Source organism: Ctenocephalides felis, unplaced genomic scaffold, assembly GCF_003426905.1.
Source record: "Ctenocephalides felis isolate EL2017-DRISC unplaced genomic scaffold, ASM342690v1 CF-g0.4_SCAFFOLD_01886, whole genome shotgun sequence".
Lineage (NCBI taxonomy): Eukaryota > Metazoa > Arthropoda > Insecta > Siphonaptera > Pulicidae > Ctenocephalides > Ctenocephalides felis.
Window position 1 is genome coordinate 115,530,576 of NW_020538040.1, and position 16,763 is coordinate 115,547,338.

The 16,763-nt window shown below is 29.8% G+C and overlaps 1 protein-coding gene across 2 annotated transcripts; it reads right to left on the minus strand.

The window, feature by feature from the left end:
- Positions 1 to 1,536: 1,536 nt before the first annotated feature.
- LOC113377557 (immunoglobulin-binding protein 1) lies at positions 1,537 to 3,150 on the minus strand. Of its 2 annotated transcripts, none has more exons than XM_026617917.1 (6): positions 2,894 to 3,150; positions 2,504 to 2,821; positions 2,212 to 2,437; positions 1,975 to 2,164; positions 1,734 to 1,839; positions 1,537 to 1,662 (listed from the first exon to the last, which is right to left on the minus strand). In XM_026617917.1, the coding sequence occupies exons 1-6, from the start codon at positions 3,014 to 3,016 to the stop codon at positions 1,552 to 1,554; spliced, it is 1,074 nt and encodes a 357-aa protein (XP_026473702.1). In that variant the 5' UTR covers positions 3,017 to 3,150; the 3' UTR covers positions 1,537 to 1,551. The 2 variants fall into 2 exon arrangements, with proteins under 2 accessions (XP_026473702.1, XP_026473703.1); XM_026617918.1 differs by having other exon boundaries at positions 1,975 to 2,149; positions 2,894 to 3,147.
- Positions 3,151 to 16,763: the final 13,613 nt, after the last annotated feature.

Below are 16,763 nucleotides of genomic sequence, written 5' to 3' on the forward strand. Positions count from 1 at the left end.
TTTTTTTTAAATTTTCAAAATTTTTTACATGCTCTTTTCATACGAAGTTTGATTGAATTGCACTCTATCTAAACGTTAATATTAAGAGCTAAAACTTTCAGAGAATTGTTTTTTATCAATTTGGAACCATTTGAGCCCCTGCGAGCAAGGAAATTCGAAAATGACCATTTTAAGGACCACCCTAATATATATATATATATATATATATATATATATATATATATATATATATATATATGAGTGAGTTCTTGAGGCCGATACATCAAACAAAGAAAAGGCAAAGATTTATAGAATAATCTTTAATTCCAAACGTTTCGACATTCAATTTAATGTCATCATCAGTGGATCTAAAAACAGTATGAAAATTAGTATATCTAGGTAATTATAATATATGTGGATTGGTATAGTAACTATACAATAAGAGAAAAATTAACAAACAGCAACACTTAACAACAAACAAAATATAAAAGATAAGAAAGGTAATAGAGACTAGAATTAAATAAATAATTAAAAAATATAGGCAAAAATATATAAGTACACTCATATAAACCTACGCATATATACATATATATACATACACATATATACACATATACATATATACATATATATATACACATACATATATATATATACATACATACATACATATATACATACACATATATATATATACATATACACACATGCAAACATATAATACACATATACATATACAAATACAACAATATATATCTATATATGTACACATATACATGTACGACTATACATATATAATTATGCGCATATACATGTATGTAACGTGCATGCATATTCACAACGACGTACATGACATGTATGAAACATACATATACTCATACCTATCTATGTAACTATAGCTATACACGTATCATATACATTAGGGTGGTCCTTAGAATGGTTATTTTCGAACTTCTTTGCTCCCAGGGGCTCAAATGGTTCCAAATAGATAAAAAACAATTCTCTGAAAGTTTTAGCTCTCAATATTAACGTTTAGATAGAGCGCAATTTAATCAAACTTCGTATGGAAAGAGCATGGGAAAAATTTTGAAAATTAAAAAAAAATGTTTTAGGTATAACTTAGCGACAAATGAATGAGTTTTAATCATTCATTTGTTCGCTAAATTACATCTGAAAAACATTTTTAAATTTTTTCATGCTATTTCCATACAAAACTTTGATTGAATTGCGCGATAATTTAAGAGCGTAAATTAAACGTTAATATTAAGAGCTGAAACTTTCAGAGAATTGTTTTTTATCTATTTGGAACCATTTGAGCCCCTGGGAGCAAGGAAATTCGAAAATCACCATTTTAAGGACCACCCTAATATATATATATATATATATATATATATATATATATATATATATACATAATTATATATAAAGAGAAAGTGAGAAAGTGGTATATTCAGTGGTATATATATATATATATATATATATATATATTAATTTTCATAATAAATTATAATGAGTTAGAAGTGATTTTATTGAAATATACACATTGTATTATCTAATATGGAAACTTAAAATTCAGCTACGATTATATCTGTTCCCCCAACCGCGTCTATGTTCGTCTTTGTATTCATCCATAGCACGAGCTCGGTTTAAAGCATTTACGTCATCTGAATCTTCTAGCACGTCCTTATACAAAAAATGGATAACATAAACAAATTTTCTTACTATTTTTGAATTTTATTTAAAGCAATAATTACTTTTTCTTCATCAATATTCAACTGTGCAGCCTCCCTATCTTCATCTTTTATTTGATGTAATGACTTTGGGTTATTTATAACAGAACTCTGATTAGGATCAGGAAATCTAAAATTATCCTCATTATTATAACTTGATAATTATATTACGTATGAGAGAACATATATGGAAAACCAGTATATAAATAAATATATATTTTACAGTAGCAATTTCTTTGTTCATGGTGTTTAAATAAATACTTACACTCCATCCCTGACTCTTTGGTCATAAAACTCTTGTACTGTATATGTCGGTAGACTGGGGTACCCAGTCCCGTACACTGCTTTTTGTAGTTCATCTTTAGTAATAATAACTGGTTTTAATATTTTACAAGGCGAAACCTTTCTCCTTGTTTGACTACTTTTAGATTCAGTATCCTCTACAAAATAAAAAGCTGCACAATATATGATTAAAATCCATTGTAAATCATAATAACAATACCTTCAAAGGCCTTTTTCATATGTTCCAAAATTTGTTTTTCCATTGATAAACTATCCAGCTCATCTTTAGCTTTAATCACATATGTTTTTATTATTGTTACGTAATACTCTCTTCTAGTATCTTCATCAACTGTTTCAAAATTCATATATTCCTGCAAAATCTTCAAACGGCTTTCTAGCTCCTTTTGCTCTCGAAATTTTTGTAATTTTGCATTTCGTGACCCAATCTAACAGAAACAGTAACACTTGATATCTATTGATAATATTATTCAATAATGTAACATTATTATTACCATTGTAGCAAGATGAGCATGTTGTCCTGACCCAGAATCTATAGATATTGAGGTGGCTGTTGCTTCAGTACCTGATAAACCATAATCTGAACAACGTTTTAAAAAATCCCTGAAATAAATATCTGCGACATCCACTATTTCTGATCTATTGCCACCACATAATTTTAAACTTAATTCTCCAAGAAATGCAGGTAATAATAAATAACGAAGGTGCTCTGTTGACAGTTCATCAAATCTCTCATTTGTACTGAAAATATCAGCTGCGCTGACGAGTCTTGTGGTATCTTCAAAGAGTCGCATGCAACGCTTAACCTTTGCCTGTCAATTAAACATGAACTAATATTTAATAATTTTACCTAAACAAGTTTCAGCTATTAACTAAATCTCAACCTGAAAGGATGTTTCATTCATAGGATCGGAGCAATTATCAAAACCGTTGAATAATGCAAAAGCCTCTTCGAACATGTCAGATAAATTAGTTTCGTCGGAAATTTCGGCAGCGCATGTGGCCATTGATCAGAACTTGATTTGAAATTCACACTGGTTTATAAGATTCTCACTTAATTATTGTATGGACATTATAAATTTAGTTTTTTTTCTTTAATTTTTTACAACAAATATAATGTTTTACGGTTTCAAGCTTGGTAGAACTGTCATATTGACAGGTGTGTTCGGAGTGGCAGTTTGTGACGATCCACAACTCATTCTGATTTGTTACACTGCGCATGAGCCATCTCATGACAGTTTCCAACGATTTGACAGGACGGTTTACATCGAACGAGACGAATCTGCCAAGAGTTCATTCGAATGTCTTCGGTATAGTTCGTTTCGTGGTTCTGTTTATTTGCTCAGTTTAACTAAAGTAAAATTATTAAATGTTCAATGTGTTTCATGGAGAGAGTTTAACATAATGAGTGACAACGAGTTTTTTATGAATTTTTGCAGAACGATGAGGAGGAGTTAGATTTTTTAGAGTTTGTTCAAGTTCCAAACGATGAAGAATATATTGGTAAGTATCAGTTATTATTTATTATTTACCCTTAACCTACGAGTGAACGACATCCACTTGACTACCTGTATATCATAGATAATTAAGCATACCTGTATATATCGTCCATGGGCGCCATGTTTTGTGTCAATATTTATCATTAAATTATTATAGTTTATTCAAATACGGATATTTAATTTTTTGCACATTTTTATTGATTATAATAAAAATATCTTAAAATATCGTAGCGAAGGGTTAAGTAGTCAGCTATCAGTATTAAGAACTGTTAATACTGATAATAATAATAATATTTCATAAGTGCAATTTAATCAGTTTTGTAGTTTCATTTCGACAGAAAAAGTGGTGCCATTGTTTGATGACAAACAATTTCTCGAGCACTTCAGAATAAGCAAAACAACGTGTTCTAATAGATCAGAAATATATGAAGATAGTAAATATCATAACAAAATTAACATTTGAACAAATCTGTGCATTTAATCAGGTAAAAAAATTACTATAATTGACAAACCAGTAAAATCACAATTAATTACATATTATTTTAGATACTAATATTTTTTTGGTTTGCGGGACACCAAACATCCAGCCATAGGGATGTCAGTGATCGTTTTAATATAACGTTAGGTACTTCACATGGAATAGTGCAAAGGGTTGCTTTCTTTTTAAGCAATTTATCTCCAAAATTTATTAAATGGTCGGGTGATGAGGAAAAGTTAGTGGTTGCCGCAGAATCTGCCAAAAATGATTTTTTAAATGTAATTGGAGCAATTGACGGTTGTCACATTCGAATAGATAATCCGATAGAGGATCCAAATTCATATATGAACCAAAAAGGATTTTACTCAATTCATGTACTGTTCTTTATCTACTTGCATCTTTATGTGTTTTACCGTTTTCTAGTTTACAATTATATATATTTTACAGATTCAGGCAGTTTGTGATGACCAAAAGAAAATTATAGATGTGTGCATCGGAAATCCTGGTTCTGTTCATGATGCCAGAATATTTCGAAAATCAAAATTGGGCTCAAATTTGATTAAAAAATGTGGACATTTTATTTTATTAGGAGATAATGGCTACACACTAAATGCAAAGTTGATAACACCTTATAAAAATATTCATGGCCTTACAGTAATTCAGAAAAATTTTAATAAAAAACTCAGCAGTAATCGAATTAAAATTGAGCATACATTCGGTATGCTAAAACAAAAGTTCAAACAACTATATCATTTAAAACTAAGAAATATTACTTTTATTTGTCACTTTATAAGAGCTTGCTGCGTTTTATATAATATGAGTCTCACTGATGAATTTGAATATTTGCAAATAGAAGATGAAAATAATGAGACCTCGGATAATGTGGCAAATTTTGATGCTTCAATATTAAGGGATCAAATAGCAGCTAATTTACCATTATAGGCCTAATTAGACAAAACCTATATTATTTATTCATTTATTCATAAACAATCCTTAATCAATAATAATAAATATTATTTCAGACTCTTGTCAAGTACTTATAATGTATTATTCTATGAATAATACATTATAAGTATTAAAAAAAAAATGAATTAATAAATTAAAATCAGGCATTTATATTGTATAATGATTTATGAATATTATTTTATTTTAAAGCATTCTATACTTTTGTTTTAGAATTTCCAATTTTGCTTCTTCAATTTGAATAATTCCTTCTTGGAACTTCAATCAGGCTTCAATCTGTCTTCTCTCATATAGATCTATATGCGAGAAGACATATAGCTATGGCGCTGCCATAGATAAGTAAATATAAATAGATCGCTATCTCAGGCCATTTGACATAACCTCCATTTTATTTTTTTCAGCGATCTGAAGGAGGCAGCACTTGTAAGTATATAAAATAACCAATGTCATTATTCCTAGATATGGTTTGCATACGTAATTCAAAATAAGAAAACCTAAATAATTTCTTATATTAGAAATGAGAATAAAAACATAAAAAGTACAAAAATTATTATCAAATATATCACAAACATTTTTACATAACAATTAAATTTTTATAAATGTTTTAATTATTATACATAATAATAAATATTATAATTTTACAATTATAAGTAACTAAAAAAAAGTATTCACAATGGAATGATAAATTTACAAGGAACGATAAATATGAATTACATAATGATCAGCAATATATAACAACTACACAGAGATTGTGTAGGAGCATTTACAATAAAATGATAAACTCAAAAGAAATAACTTAATGATCAACAATATATAACAACTACACAGAAATTGTGTAGGAGCATTTATAATAAAATGATAAACTTAAAAGGTACGATCAATATGAATTACTTAATGATCAACAATATATAACAACTACACAGAAATTGCGTAGAAGCATTTACAATAAAATGATAAACTTAAAAGGAACGATCAATACGAATTACTTAATGATCAACAATGTATAACAACTACACAGAAATATTGTAAAAGCTTTCATAAGTATAACAAATTTACACGAACTGACTAATATTAATTTCTTAATGACTAATAATAATATATTAAAAAGATAAAAACTTAGAAGAGAAAAGTATAGAGCCTAAGTATGTAGTATATAGAGTAATGCCTTCGGTGTCAAGCACTCCTATCCTTAGTCACTACCATAGATAAACAAGTATAATAGATCGCTATGTTGGCGGTTTGACGTTACCTCGATTGAAATATAAATTTTTAAAAATAGATGGCAGCACATGTATAATATTTTAATTACCCCTGGTTTTACTTCTTAATTTGTACGTATCGTATACAGCCCCAAAAACCTGAATAATTTTTAATATTGGAAATAAGAACAAATCATACGAAATACAAAATATATATTTTCAAAGATATTACATATGTTTAAAGAACAATTAAAATTATGTTTATATTAACAATTATAATTACAGTTATGGAATGTTTGAAAATATAATAATTATTATACATAATTATAAAAGTATTATAATTTCACAATTATGCTTAAATAATATTTCAAAAACTAAATATCTAAGTGAAGAAAATCACAGAAGTATTTAACTAAACTAAGCACAAATAACTGACTAATATTAATTACTTAATGACTAATATTTATTTATTTATTTTTTTTTTATTTATTTATTTATTTAACGCCCAAGGCAATAATACAATATAATTACATTCTAAAGTGTACAAATTATAAACTAAAGATAATATGAGAAAATTTGAGTATTAAGAATTCATATATAGATTTGTAAATATACATAACACTTAATATATATAAACTACAAATATAAAACATTAAATAGAAACTAATAAAATTAAACATTTAATAAAAACTAATAAAATTAAACACTTAATAAACTATAAATCACTACTTAAGACAGTCTTGAAGGATTATTTTTCTGGCATGATTTTTTATATTCGACACCGACAGACCAAATATATCAATCTCAGAAGCAAATTCATTTATTACTTTCGAAATTCTGAATATGGGTGCGCGTGAAACAAATTTGGTTTTAACAGTGGGTATTTCTAAAGTTCTATTGTAACGTAACCTAACATTAGGTATAACAAATTTGAATCGTTCAAGAAGTTCAGGCACATCTAAAGCACCTTTCACAATATTTACTCCATAGCAGAAGGTGAGGTATTTTCGTCTAGCATCGAGTGGCGTAATGTTTAGATGGTTGTACATTTGGGACCGACTTATCTGAATATTATTCTTATATCGGCGGAATCTTATATGGTTGACAAATTTTTTCTGGACAGATTTAATTCTGTCAATTTGATATTGGTAAATCGGGTCCCAAATTATACACCCATACTCTAAAATTGGTCTAACTAAGGTATCAAATAGTACACTCAGGGTAGCATCATTTTTAAAATCTCCACTGTTTCTGAGCAGACCACCGAGTATACTATTTGCCCTCGACACAATATTGTTCAAGTGACCATCGAATGCTAGCCTTCTATCTATATATACTCCCAAGTCACGAATACCATCTACCTGCGGAAGTACTTCTTCTGCTATGAAATAACGATGATTAGAGTGGCTTTCACTGCCGCGACAAAATTTAATGACTGCGCATTTACTAACATTCAGTTTAAATTTATTTAATTCACACCATCTAAATAAACGATTTAGGTCTTCCTGGAGTGCACACAAATCACTTTCGTTCCTTATGCCTCTGTATATTTTAGAGTCATCCGCAAATAATGAAAACTCAGACGAGAAACCATTGCCAATGTCGTTCACAAATATACAAAATAACAACGGTCCAAGATGAGATCCTTGTGGCACTCCTGAAGAGACTGTAAATTCATCTGAAATGGAGTCAATTAATTTCACCCGTAGTTTCCTACCTCTTAAATAGGTTTCAAACCAATTATATAACCGGCCAGAAATCCCATATTTATTAAGCTTCATCAAGAGCACATCATGATTAACCAAATCGAAGGCTTTACTGAAGTCTGTGTATATAGCGTGTGTTTCCATTCTGTTCTCAAGTTGATGCATTATATATTCCACATATGTCATGAGATTAGTAGTTGTAGACCTGCCCTTTATAAAACTATGTTGTTGATTAATTAGAGTGCTTCTAAACCAAAATTCTATTCTACTATAAATTAATTTTTCAAATAATTTGGGTAGAGCGGATTGAATGCAAATTTGTCTGTAGTTACATACATTAGATTTCACACCTGATTTGAACACAGGGACAGCATATGCATCTTTCCAGACAACTGGAAACACACCCCATTTCAATGACTTATTGAAGATAAAACTTAAAGGTTCACACAAGCCCACTGAACATTCTCTTAGTAACAAGTTCGGTATTCCATCTGGCCCAAATCCCATGGAACTGTCCAATGATAGCAATCCTTGGAGCAATTCATCAAAACTGATTTCGATTTTACTCAGGTTAGTGTTGCCATTGGACAGACCATTTAGTAGTGCGTCAAATTCATTTGGTAGTAATTTTGATTCCCTATCATATGTGCTCTTGAAAAATGCCGCAAAAAAGTTACATATATTTTCTGCTCCATCTGCCTTTTTGTCAATCCATTCCATAGATGTAGGAATACCCCTATCAGAACTTTTTTTCATCTTAATGTATTTCCAGAAGTACTGAGGATTGTCTTTTATTTTTTCTTCTGTCCTAAAAGTGAAGTCATTGTAGCACTGGATACTCATTTTCTTACAATCATTTCTTAAGTTGCTGAAAGCTGTATAATCAGTTCCATAACCCGTTCTCTTATAAGTACTGTGAGCGTCTCTCTTTGCCTTTATTTTGCTAATTAAATCTTTGCTAAACCAGCACGGATATCTACTGCACTTCTTGCTTACTTGAGGTACTGTAGTAAATATTCCATCCCAGATAATCCTATAAAAATGAGCAATAATATCATCAATGTTATTCATCTGATACATAGATATCCAGTTCGCTTGCAAGAGAAGGTTGTTGAGAGCGCCATAGTCACCCTTCTTGAAGTTGAAGTATTTCACTACTCTAGGTTTAATTGTATCAAAATATTTAATTTCTGTTCCAATTGCAGGATGATACTTGTCCTCCGGTACCAGGTTAAACGACTTCTTAACTAACAGATCACAATTAGTGAAGAAGAGATCAAGATAATTACCATTACTATTTGCCACCTTGTTCATTTGTGACAGCCCAATTAGTGAACAATGCTCCATTACGAAACCCGCTTGTACTGAGTCACCAAAAAATTCTTCCGTGCCATTGTCGCTCCATCTAGTATCAGGAAGATTGAAGTCACCCATGAATAGAATTTTACAACCTGGATATTTCTTGACTATGTTAATAAGATCATTAACGTGTTTCTCATAAATACATATATCGCTCAAAGGAGGAATATAAACATTTCCAATAATTAATATTTCTGACCCTAACTTAATTTTTACAAATACTTGTTCGATATCCTGGTGGGTAACACTTATCAGATCTGCCTGGATGTGTTTTTTCACTCCGATGAAAACACCTCCTCCTCGTTGCTTCTGATTAGGTACATTATCTCGATCTCTTCTAAATAATCTATATGTATTATCTATCACTTCGCCATCAGCAATACTATTATTTAACCATGATTCAGAAATACAAATGATATCAACCCCACTAGACGCTGTTGTTGAATAAAACTCCTTAAGCTTTGTCCGTAATCCTCTTGCATTCTGGTACAATATAGAGATGTTATCTAATTTGTTTCTGAACCTCGATGAGCACTCTGAAAATAATCTTTCTTATCAATAAAAGGCTCACCAAATTTATATCTAATTACCAGATTCTTCTCTCCATTCTCTTCTCTGCTTTGCAGTTCTTTTCGCAGGTTCTTTATTTTTTCCCTTTGATGCAATGTTAGGTCATGCGTTAGTTTAACGCTGTCATTATTCAACTTGGATCTTAAAACTATATTTACTTCATCTTTTGAGGATAGTGTTATCTTAACTGGGCGAACCTTCCCCTGAGATGGCCTACCAATTCTATTGATTTTCATGTCCCCAGTCTTGATATTACAGTTAACAGGTAGGAGGTGTGTGAAGCTAACGGTGTCCTCCTGTTGCCTTTCAATTCCAGTACTCTTATTTGATTCTGGGATATTGTATCCAATGATACAATTTTCGCGTCGTTTTCGATCGTCAGCTTCACGAAGCATATCGTTGATACTAAAATCTAATCTGTCCTCTATTTTCAAAACCTTTTTACCCAGTTCTGATAAAACATTGCTATTATTATCACAGACTTTTTTAACATTTTCTATGGTTTTACTAGACTCCTTCAAACTCTTTATATCCCCTTCCAAAGTTTTTACATTTTTTTTCAAATCTCTTAATTCCTGCTTAAATGGTTCCAAATGTTAGGAGCCATTAAATACTGCTAATCGGCCATTTAATTTTGACCGTACTTCAACTGTCAACAAGGAGATCTGTACATCAACTGTCAACAAGTAGATCTGTACATCAACTGTCAACAGCGTGTCAAATATTATGGCGGTTCTTTTTCGTGTTGCGACGCGTCCGTGTCGTTTGTTATCAAGTGAACTTTTTCTTGTTTATTAATATTATTACGTTGTTTTTAATTAATTTTTTTTGCTATTTACGTTCATGTTTACTCTTTTAGGCTTTCTCGTTTATTATATCATTCCGTATATTCCATATATTAAGATTAGGATACATTTTAGTGTAGTTTCAATTCGATATATTTAGATTAGGATACATTTTAGTATAGTTTCAATTAGGTTTAATTGTTTTTTGGATATTTAATTACTTTTTATTATTATTCGTACTTCTTCACGTTTTTTTAACGCCTATTTTCTTCCTTATTCACAAAGTTTAAATTAGGTTAGGCTTCGATTTTAGGTTAGGTTAGACTTTTTATTATAATTTATAGTTTAGCATTATTTGTTATTACGTATACTCTATTATATTCCTTCAATTATTATCAAGTTTGCGCCATGAATATTGAATGAGATTCATTTTGTCGAGAGTGCCAGATACCTTGCGCCACTCGCGGGTCTTTGTTTTGGCACATGAGACAGAAACATGGTTTAAAACCTGAACTGCCTAATATCTGGTCATTACACAACAACACATTTAAATAGAAATCGTCGTTAATAAGGCATGTTAAATAAATTCACAACGGTATCCCTGCTGCTACTAATAATGTATCTTCATTACCCTTTGTTTCTGCCAAATCTTGTTCTTCAGCAACCCATTCACCTGCAAGATCTTTTACACACTTCAATTTACCTTTTTTCAATTCACATATGTCCACATCTTCAACATTACTTTCCAATATCAATTTCATTGCTCCGTTCACCTATGCTCATCCACATAGTTCCTCGCAAATCCTTTCCTTCACGTGCACATTTTATTTCAACATCCTTTACACACTCCAATTTACCTTCTTCCACTTCACATGTCTCTACATCTTAACTATCATTTTCCAATTTCAATTCTTGGGCTTCACATCTTTATTTCAAGCTTCTATCATAAATCTTAGCTCCGTACAAGTCTTTATTTCTACAACCTTCTTCATCATCAACCTCAGCTCTCTACATGTATTTATCTTCACAAACTGCTACACCGTCTACTCATTTTAACATTAATCCATCTTCCATTCCCAATTCTCCACTCAGCTCGAGAGAACATTTTATAGGTATGTAGTGCTTTACATATACTGATTATTTGTATTCTGTATTGTATAACTTATAAATTGTTCTTTTAGGTACACAATCAAGAACCAGTATATTATAATCTTTGCTTGATAGGATATTATAATATGTTGCATCGACTAATCATACAAATGGATTTAAATAGAGAATAAACCCAATTGTATTGGCATCATTATATTTGATTTATATCAATTTGACAAATTAATACATATGACTTTCTAAGGTAGAATGACCTGCAGCTTTTGCAAATATAATGTAGCTATATGCACATGAATACATTTTATCAGTTGTCATGGTTTTTCAAACTGCGAAAGATATAGAAATCTTATTAATTTAACAATATGGTTTTTGGATGGTGAAAGTAGTATAGTTTTTAAGTTTCCACCTAAATTCATCAAATTTACTGAATGTCCTTTACTGGACAGTTGTAAATAAAAGAGTTAATAATAAAAAATCTAAATATTAAGCAATCAGTATCTACTTCTTTCTTTTTGGCTTTGGCTTGCGATAATTTTCTCACGCTTCATATCGTTTGGATGTTATTATTGCATGGTTCATATTGCAAATAATATAAAATGTTTATATATTATTGATTTTTAATAAAAATGTTAAATAAAATAAGTACTATTCTTTTTTTATTATTTGAAATTATTAGTATTTGATCTAAAATAAAATTGTTTAAATATAATTTTCAGTAAAATTATTCATTGGGCTAAATGATATTATTGAATTTGCTATCATTCACACTAGCTATATTGTTAGCAAAAATAATCTCATTTTTATTATTTACACAAATTTGAAACATGTTGCTTTATTCCATTGAGTAGTGCAATTACTAAAAATGTATATAATTTGCAAAAGGTGGGTGCAAATTTGATTGTTTTATTTGTCCTAACGCCAGTAGGCTATATTATCACATTCAATTCTAGTTTGAATTTATTTTGTTATTATTATTAACGTCCTAGCCTTTATTTAGTAAAAACTAACTGCAGTCAAATGAGACCCTACTCATGACAAATTTGAAACTTGATCTTATAATACTTGAATACCAAATCAAAGCACTCCGTAATGTTGGGTTTAATATGTTCTGGAATAACTATATTTCGTTCTTTCTCAAATATTTGTCATAGAGATTAAATATAAATAATTTGTTATTGCAAATTCCTAAATCTCGACGTTAAAGGCCAACATCTTTGCAAGATTCAATCCTAGACAATATTTGAATATGATATCTCCATCATATATTATATATCGTATAGGATCTTCATATTCGGTTGCCAGATTTAAACTACTCTTTTCGCCGAAATATTCTTGTCGGCGACAACTTCATGTCGTCCGTGAAATGTACAATCGATTTATGACAGCTAAACACTCGTTCCGACGCCAACTTCATAGCGTCCGTTAAAAGTACGATCAAAGGTCAATGACCTTTGTATGACCGCTAAACGTCAAAATTAGCATGTTTTAAGGTCGTGTCCAAATGTTTTAAAAACTTCGACTCTAAAAGAGATTCTAGCTGTTGTAGTATAGGTGTCGACACTGTATTACAGTTGTCATCCTCCTCTTCAGAAAAAATGAGGCTAACCTCCAAATCACAGCCGCCACAACACCAAGTATTAAGACTCGTTTTTTTAAAGCTAATTGCCAATCTATTGAATTCAGCGCTATCCAACCCACTACACTTTTTATGGTACCACTTTTTACAATTAATACAGCACAAACTACTGACGTTTTCTCTAATTTCTTTAGCACACTTTGCACACTCATGTTTATTTGACGCCATCTTGTCATAATTATATTAATATATTAAAATCTTAAAAACTAAGAAGAAACTACAAGCACAGAAGCACGCAATGAAATTACAAATTTAGAAGGAATGATAAATAATACAAAAATTTAAAGGGTTAAGAAAAAAACAAATAATTTGTTAAAATGTACAAATACTTCACAAACAAAAAAGTCCTAAAAACATAATATATATATTGATATCAAAATTGAGAGAAATTCAAATTCCTAGGATTAAAACTCATTTACAAGACATTGTTCTTTATTAATTCTGCATGTAATAGTTATTTCGCTATCTAATGAATTAATAGTAAAGTTGCATTTAACAAAACCTTTGAATAGTTTCTGTACGAGTGTTTTATAACATTACATTTAGCCATGTTCCATCATGAAAACATTATCATTGAAATTGCCATAAAAGATCAACAAAATGTTTACAATGAACAGAATAATGTTTTATGCACATACAATTGTTTATGAATCAAAAGATAAAAGCAATATTTTTGATTCCCAAGGTCGGTAACAAATATATCTTGAATTTAAACATTATATTGGGATGTTACACAAGTTTTATTTGAAGAATATTATAACACTAATCTTCAATCAAAATACATTAAAATATTATGTATGGTATAGACTCTCTTTATAAGTGTTTACATTTGCTAATGTAATAGATAATCTTATTAAATATAACAATGAACTTACGTTGATGAACATTTAAACCAATACTAGTTTACTTTATAAGTGTTTACATTTGCTAATGTAATAAATAATCTTATTAAATTTAACAATGAACTTACGTTGATGAACATTTAAACCATACTAGCTGAATAACTGTTTTGCAACTTCAACAATATGAGATTCAATCCAATCATATAACAATTCCGAAGATAATGGTATTTCATCAAACATCAAAACACAGTATCTGCTACTAATACTTTTTAAAAGAAATAGCTGAACCTAATGTTTTAAATAGACACTCATAAATACCGCTATACACTTGTATCTCTGAATGCAACTTTCTCAATGTTTGAGGACATGGCAAAATAAATATTTGTCTCCAAAAATAGTAGACCTTTGGAGACTTTTTGTACGACTTATTCCTTAAATTATTGCATTGTTTATGAATCCTTCTTGTCATTACATATTGCATTCCTTAGTTGTCAAAAGTACTCCTGCGCTTTGTTCGTGCATTTTGCAGCAATTTGCAGGTACCCCCAAGACACCTATTCAATATAATAACATGTTGACATATCTTGATTATATATAATTATTGCTGCAATTATTATTAAAAAATACCTTTGCGGAAACTTGTATTGGAATAGCTAAATATTTTAACCCGCACTTGACACTTTTTTGGGTACTATAAAAACACTTTGCCATATTAAATTTCACAAATGTTCACTTAAACAAAATTAATTAATTAGAAACAACACGAGTTCAAAAAGTTAGGTTATTTGTACAGCCATACAGCGATCAAATACTTGACAGCCACTTGCATGAACCACGAACAATTTGTAGTTGAAATTGAGTGCACATGAGCCATCTGTTTTTAAATATTGAAACTACTCAGGACCAAAACAGTGCAACGCGCATTTGTTCGAAGATAACTCCCCATGATCACTACATTCTGCTGCAATTTGAATTCCCAAGAACACTAAAGGTGCGTCCACACCTAACGAACGAACACGAACGAACATGATGAATAATATGCGCAGATTAAAAATTTCTAACAAAAGCGACCCACGCGCATGTCAAAATCCATGTTCATTCGTGTTCGTTTGCTAGGTATGTAATTGACATAACATAGATAAATAAGCATAAATAGATCGATATCTCGGGCGATTTGACGTTACACTCATTTTAATTAACGAATTGTTCACAACATGGCAGCACATGTATATACAGTATGTAAATTAACCTCTGGTATTAATTCTACATTTATATAATCAATACAGACAAAAAATCTGAAAAAATTTTAATATTTGAAATAAGAAAAAAACATACGAAATACAAAATATATTTTCAAATATATTACAGACATAATTTTGAAGAATTATAAACTAAACAGAAATAACTGACTACTATTAATTAAAGTATTCTTCTTTATTATCTCTCCATTTAATAGTTATTTTGCTATCTAATCAATCAATAATAAAGTTACATTTGATGAAATCTTTGAATAGTTTCTGTATAAGTGTTTTTTTAAACGTAAGTAACCAAAACCCTGAACTACTTTTAATTTATACCAATTGTAGCTCAAATGAATCTATCGTTAAAACTATAACTAAATCCTTGCTTTTTATAAACTGCCTGGTCTTTGAGTATGCTCTCTTAATTAAGACAATATAAAAATTCTTGCCCTTACATTTTATGTTTCTGAATCATTTGAAAACTTCTCAGAACATTGTATACTCTGTTGTAATTTATCCTTTAAATTATTGCATTGTTTGTTAATCCTTTTTAATCCCGAAACAAAATTTGATGTATCATACATCTTCTGGGTGTTAAGGCACCCCTATGCCTTATTACACCATTCTGCGGCAATTTGCAGCTATTGAACATATTGTTATATCATTATTGATTAATTATTCTTGCTGCAATTATTATGAAAAAATACCTTCGCGGAAAACTGGTGTCAGAATAGGTGACTTTTAACCTGCACTTGACAATCTTAGGGGTATTGCAAAAGTCTTTTTCAAGGTTCTTAGGCTTTCATCTCCTAACTAAGAATATAAGATTCATTTATTAATATTTTTTGCAAATGGTATTGAAGTATAGTTATAATCAAGTTCTAATTACTTGGCCTTGTCCTTGGAGTTGCAGATTGTTCTTCTGGTTCTGTATCAAAGCATTCTTCAGTGACTTGAAAACTATTCTGTTATTGCCGTAAAGGAGACACTTCTAATTGATTTCGATTTCAAATTATCTTCGATTTGTGCCACAAACCGAAGAGTTAGGTCATCCATTAAAGGATTATTCGCCCTCTGCATTCAAATTGAAAGCATCTTTTCACACACAAATATATATATAATATATATTTACACAAATATATATACATAATATATATATATATATATATATATATATATATAATAAAATTGTTTCTTGGGCATCCATCCAGTAATTAAAAAAACAGTTTTAATGAAAAATGTTTTTATTTATAGAGAACATACGTTTCGGGTCTTGATTTGACCCATCTTCAGTGCTACAATTAAATAATTCAGGGTTACAAATTAAAACAATATAAAAAAATACATAATTAACAGACAAAAATAAGTA

What these genes read in the sequence shown, in the direction of transcription:
- LOC113377557 (XM_026617917.1), bottom strand. Translation starts at nt 3,016, where the DNA reads ATGGCCACATGCGCTGCCGAAATTTCCGACGAAACTAATTTATCTGAC. An exon ending in TGAATGAAACATCCTTTCAG is followed by an intron (nt 2,822 to 2,893) that starts GTTGAGATTTAG and finishes TTTAATTGACAG; the next exon opens with GCAAAGGTTAAGCGTTGCAT. An exon ending in TGAATATTGATGAAGAAAAA is followed by an intron (nt 1,663 to 1,733) that starts GTAATTATTGCT and finishes TTTTTGTATAAG; the next exon opens with GACGTGCTAGAAGATTCAGA.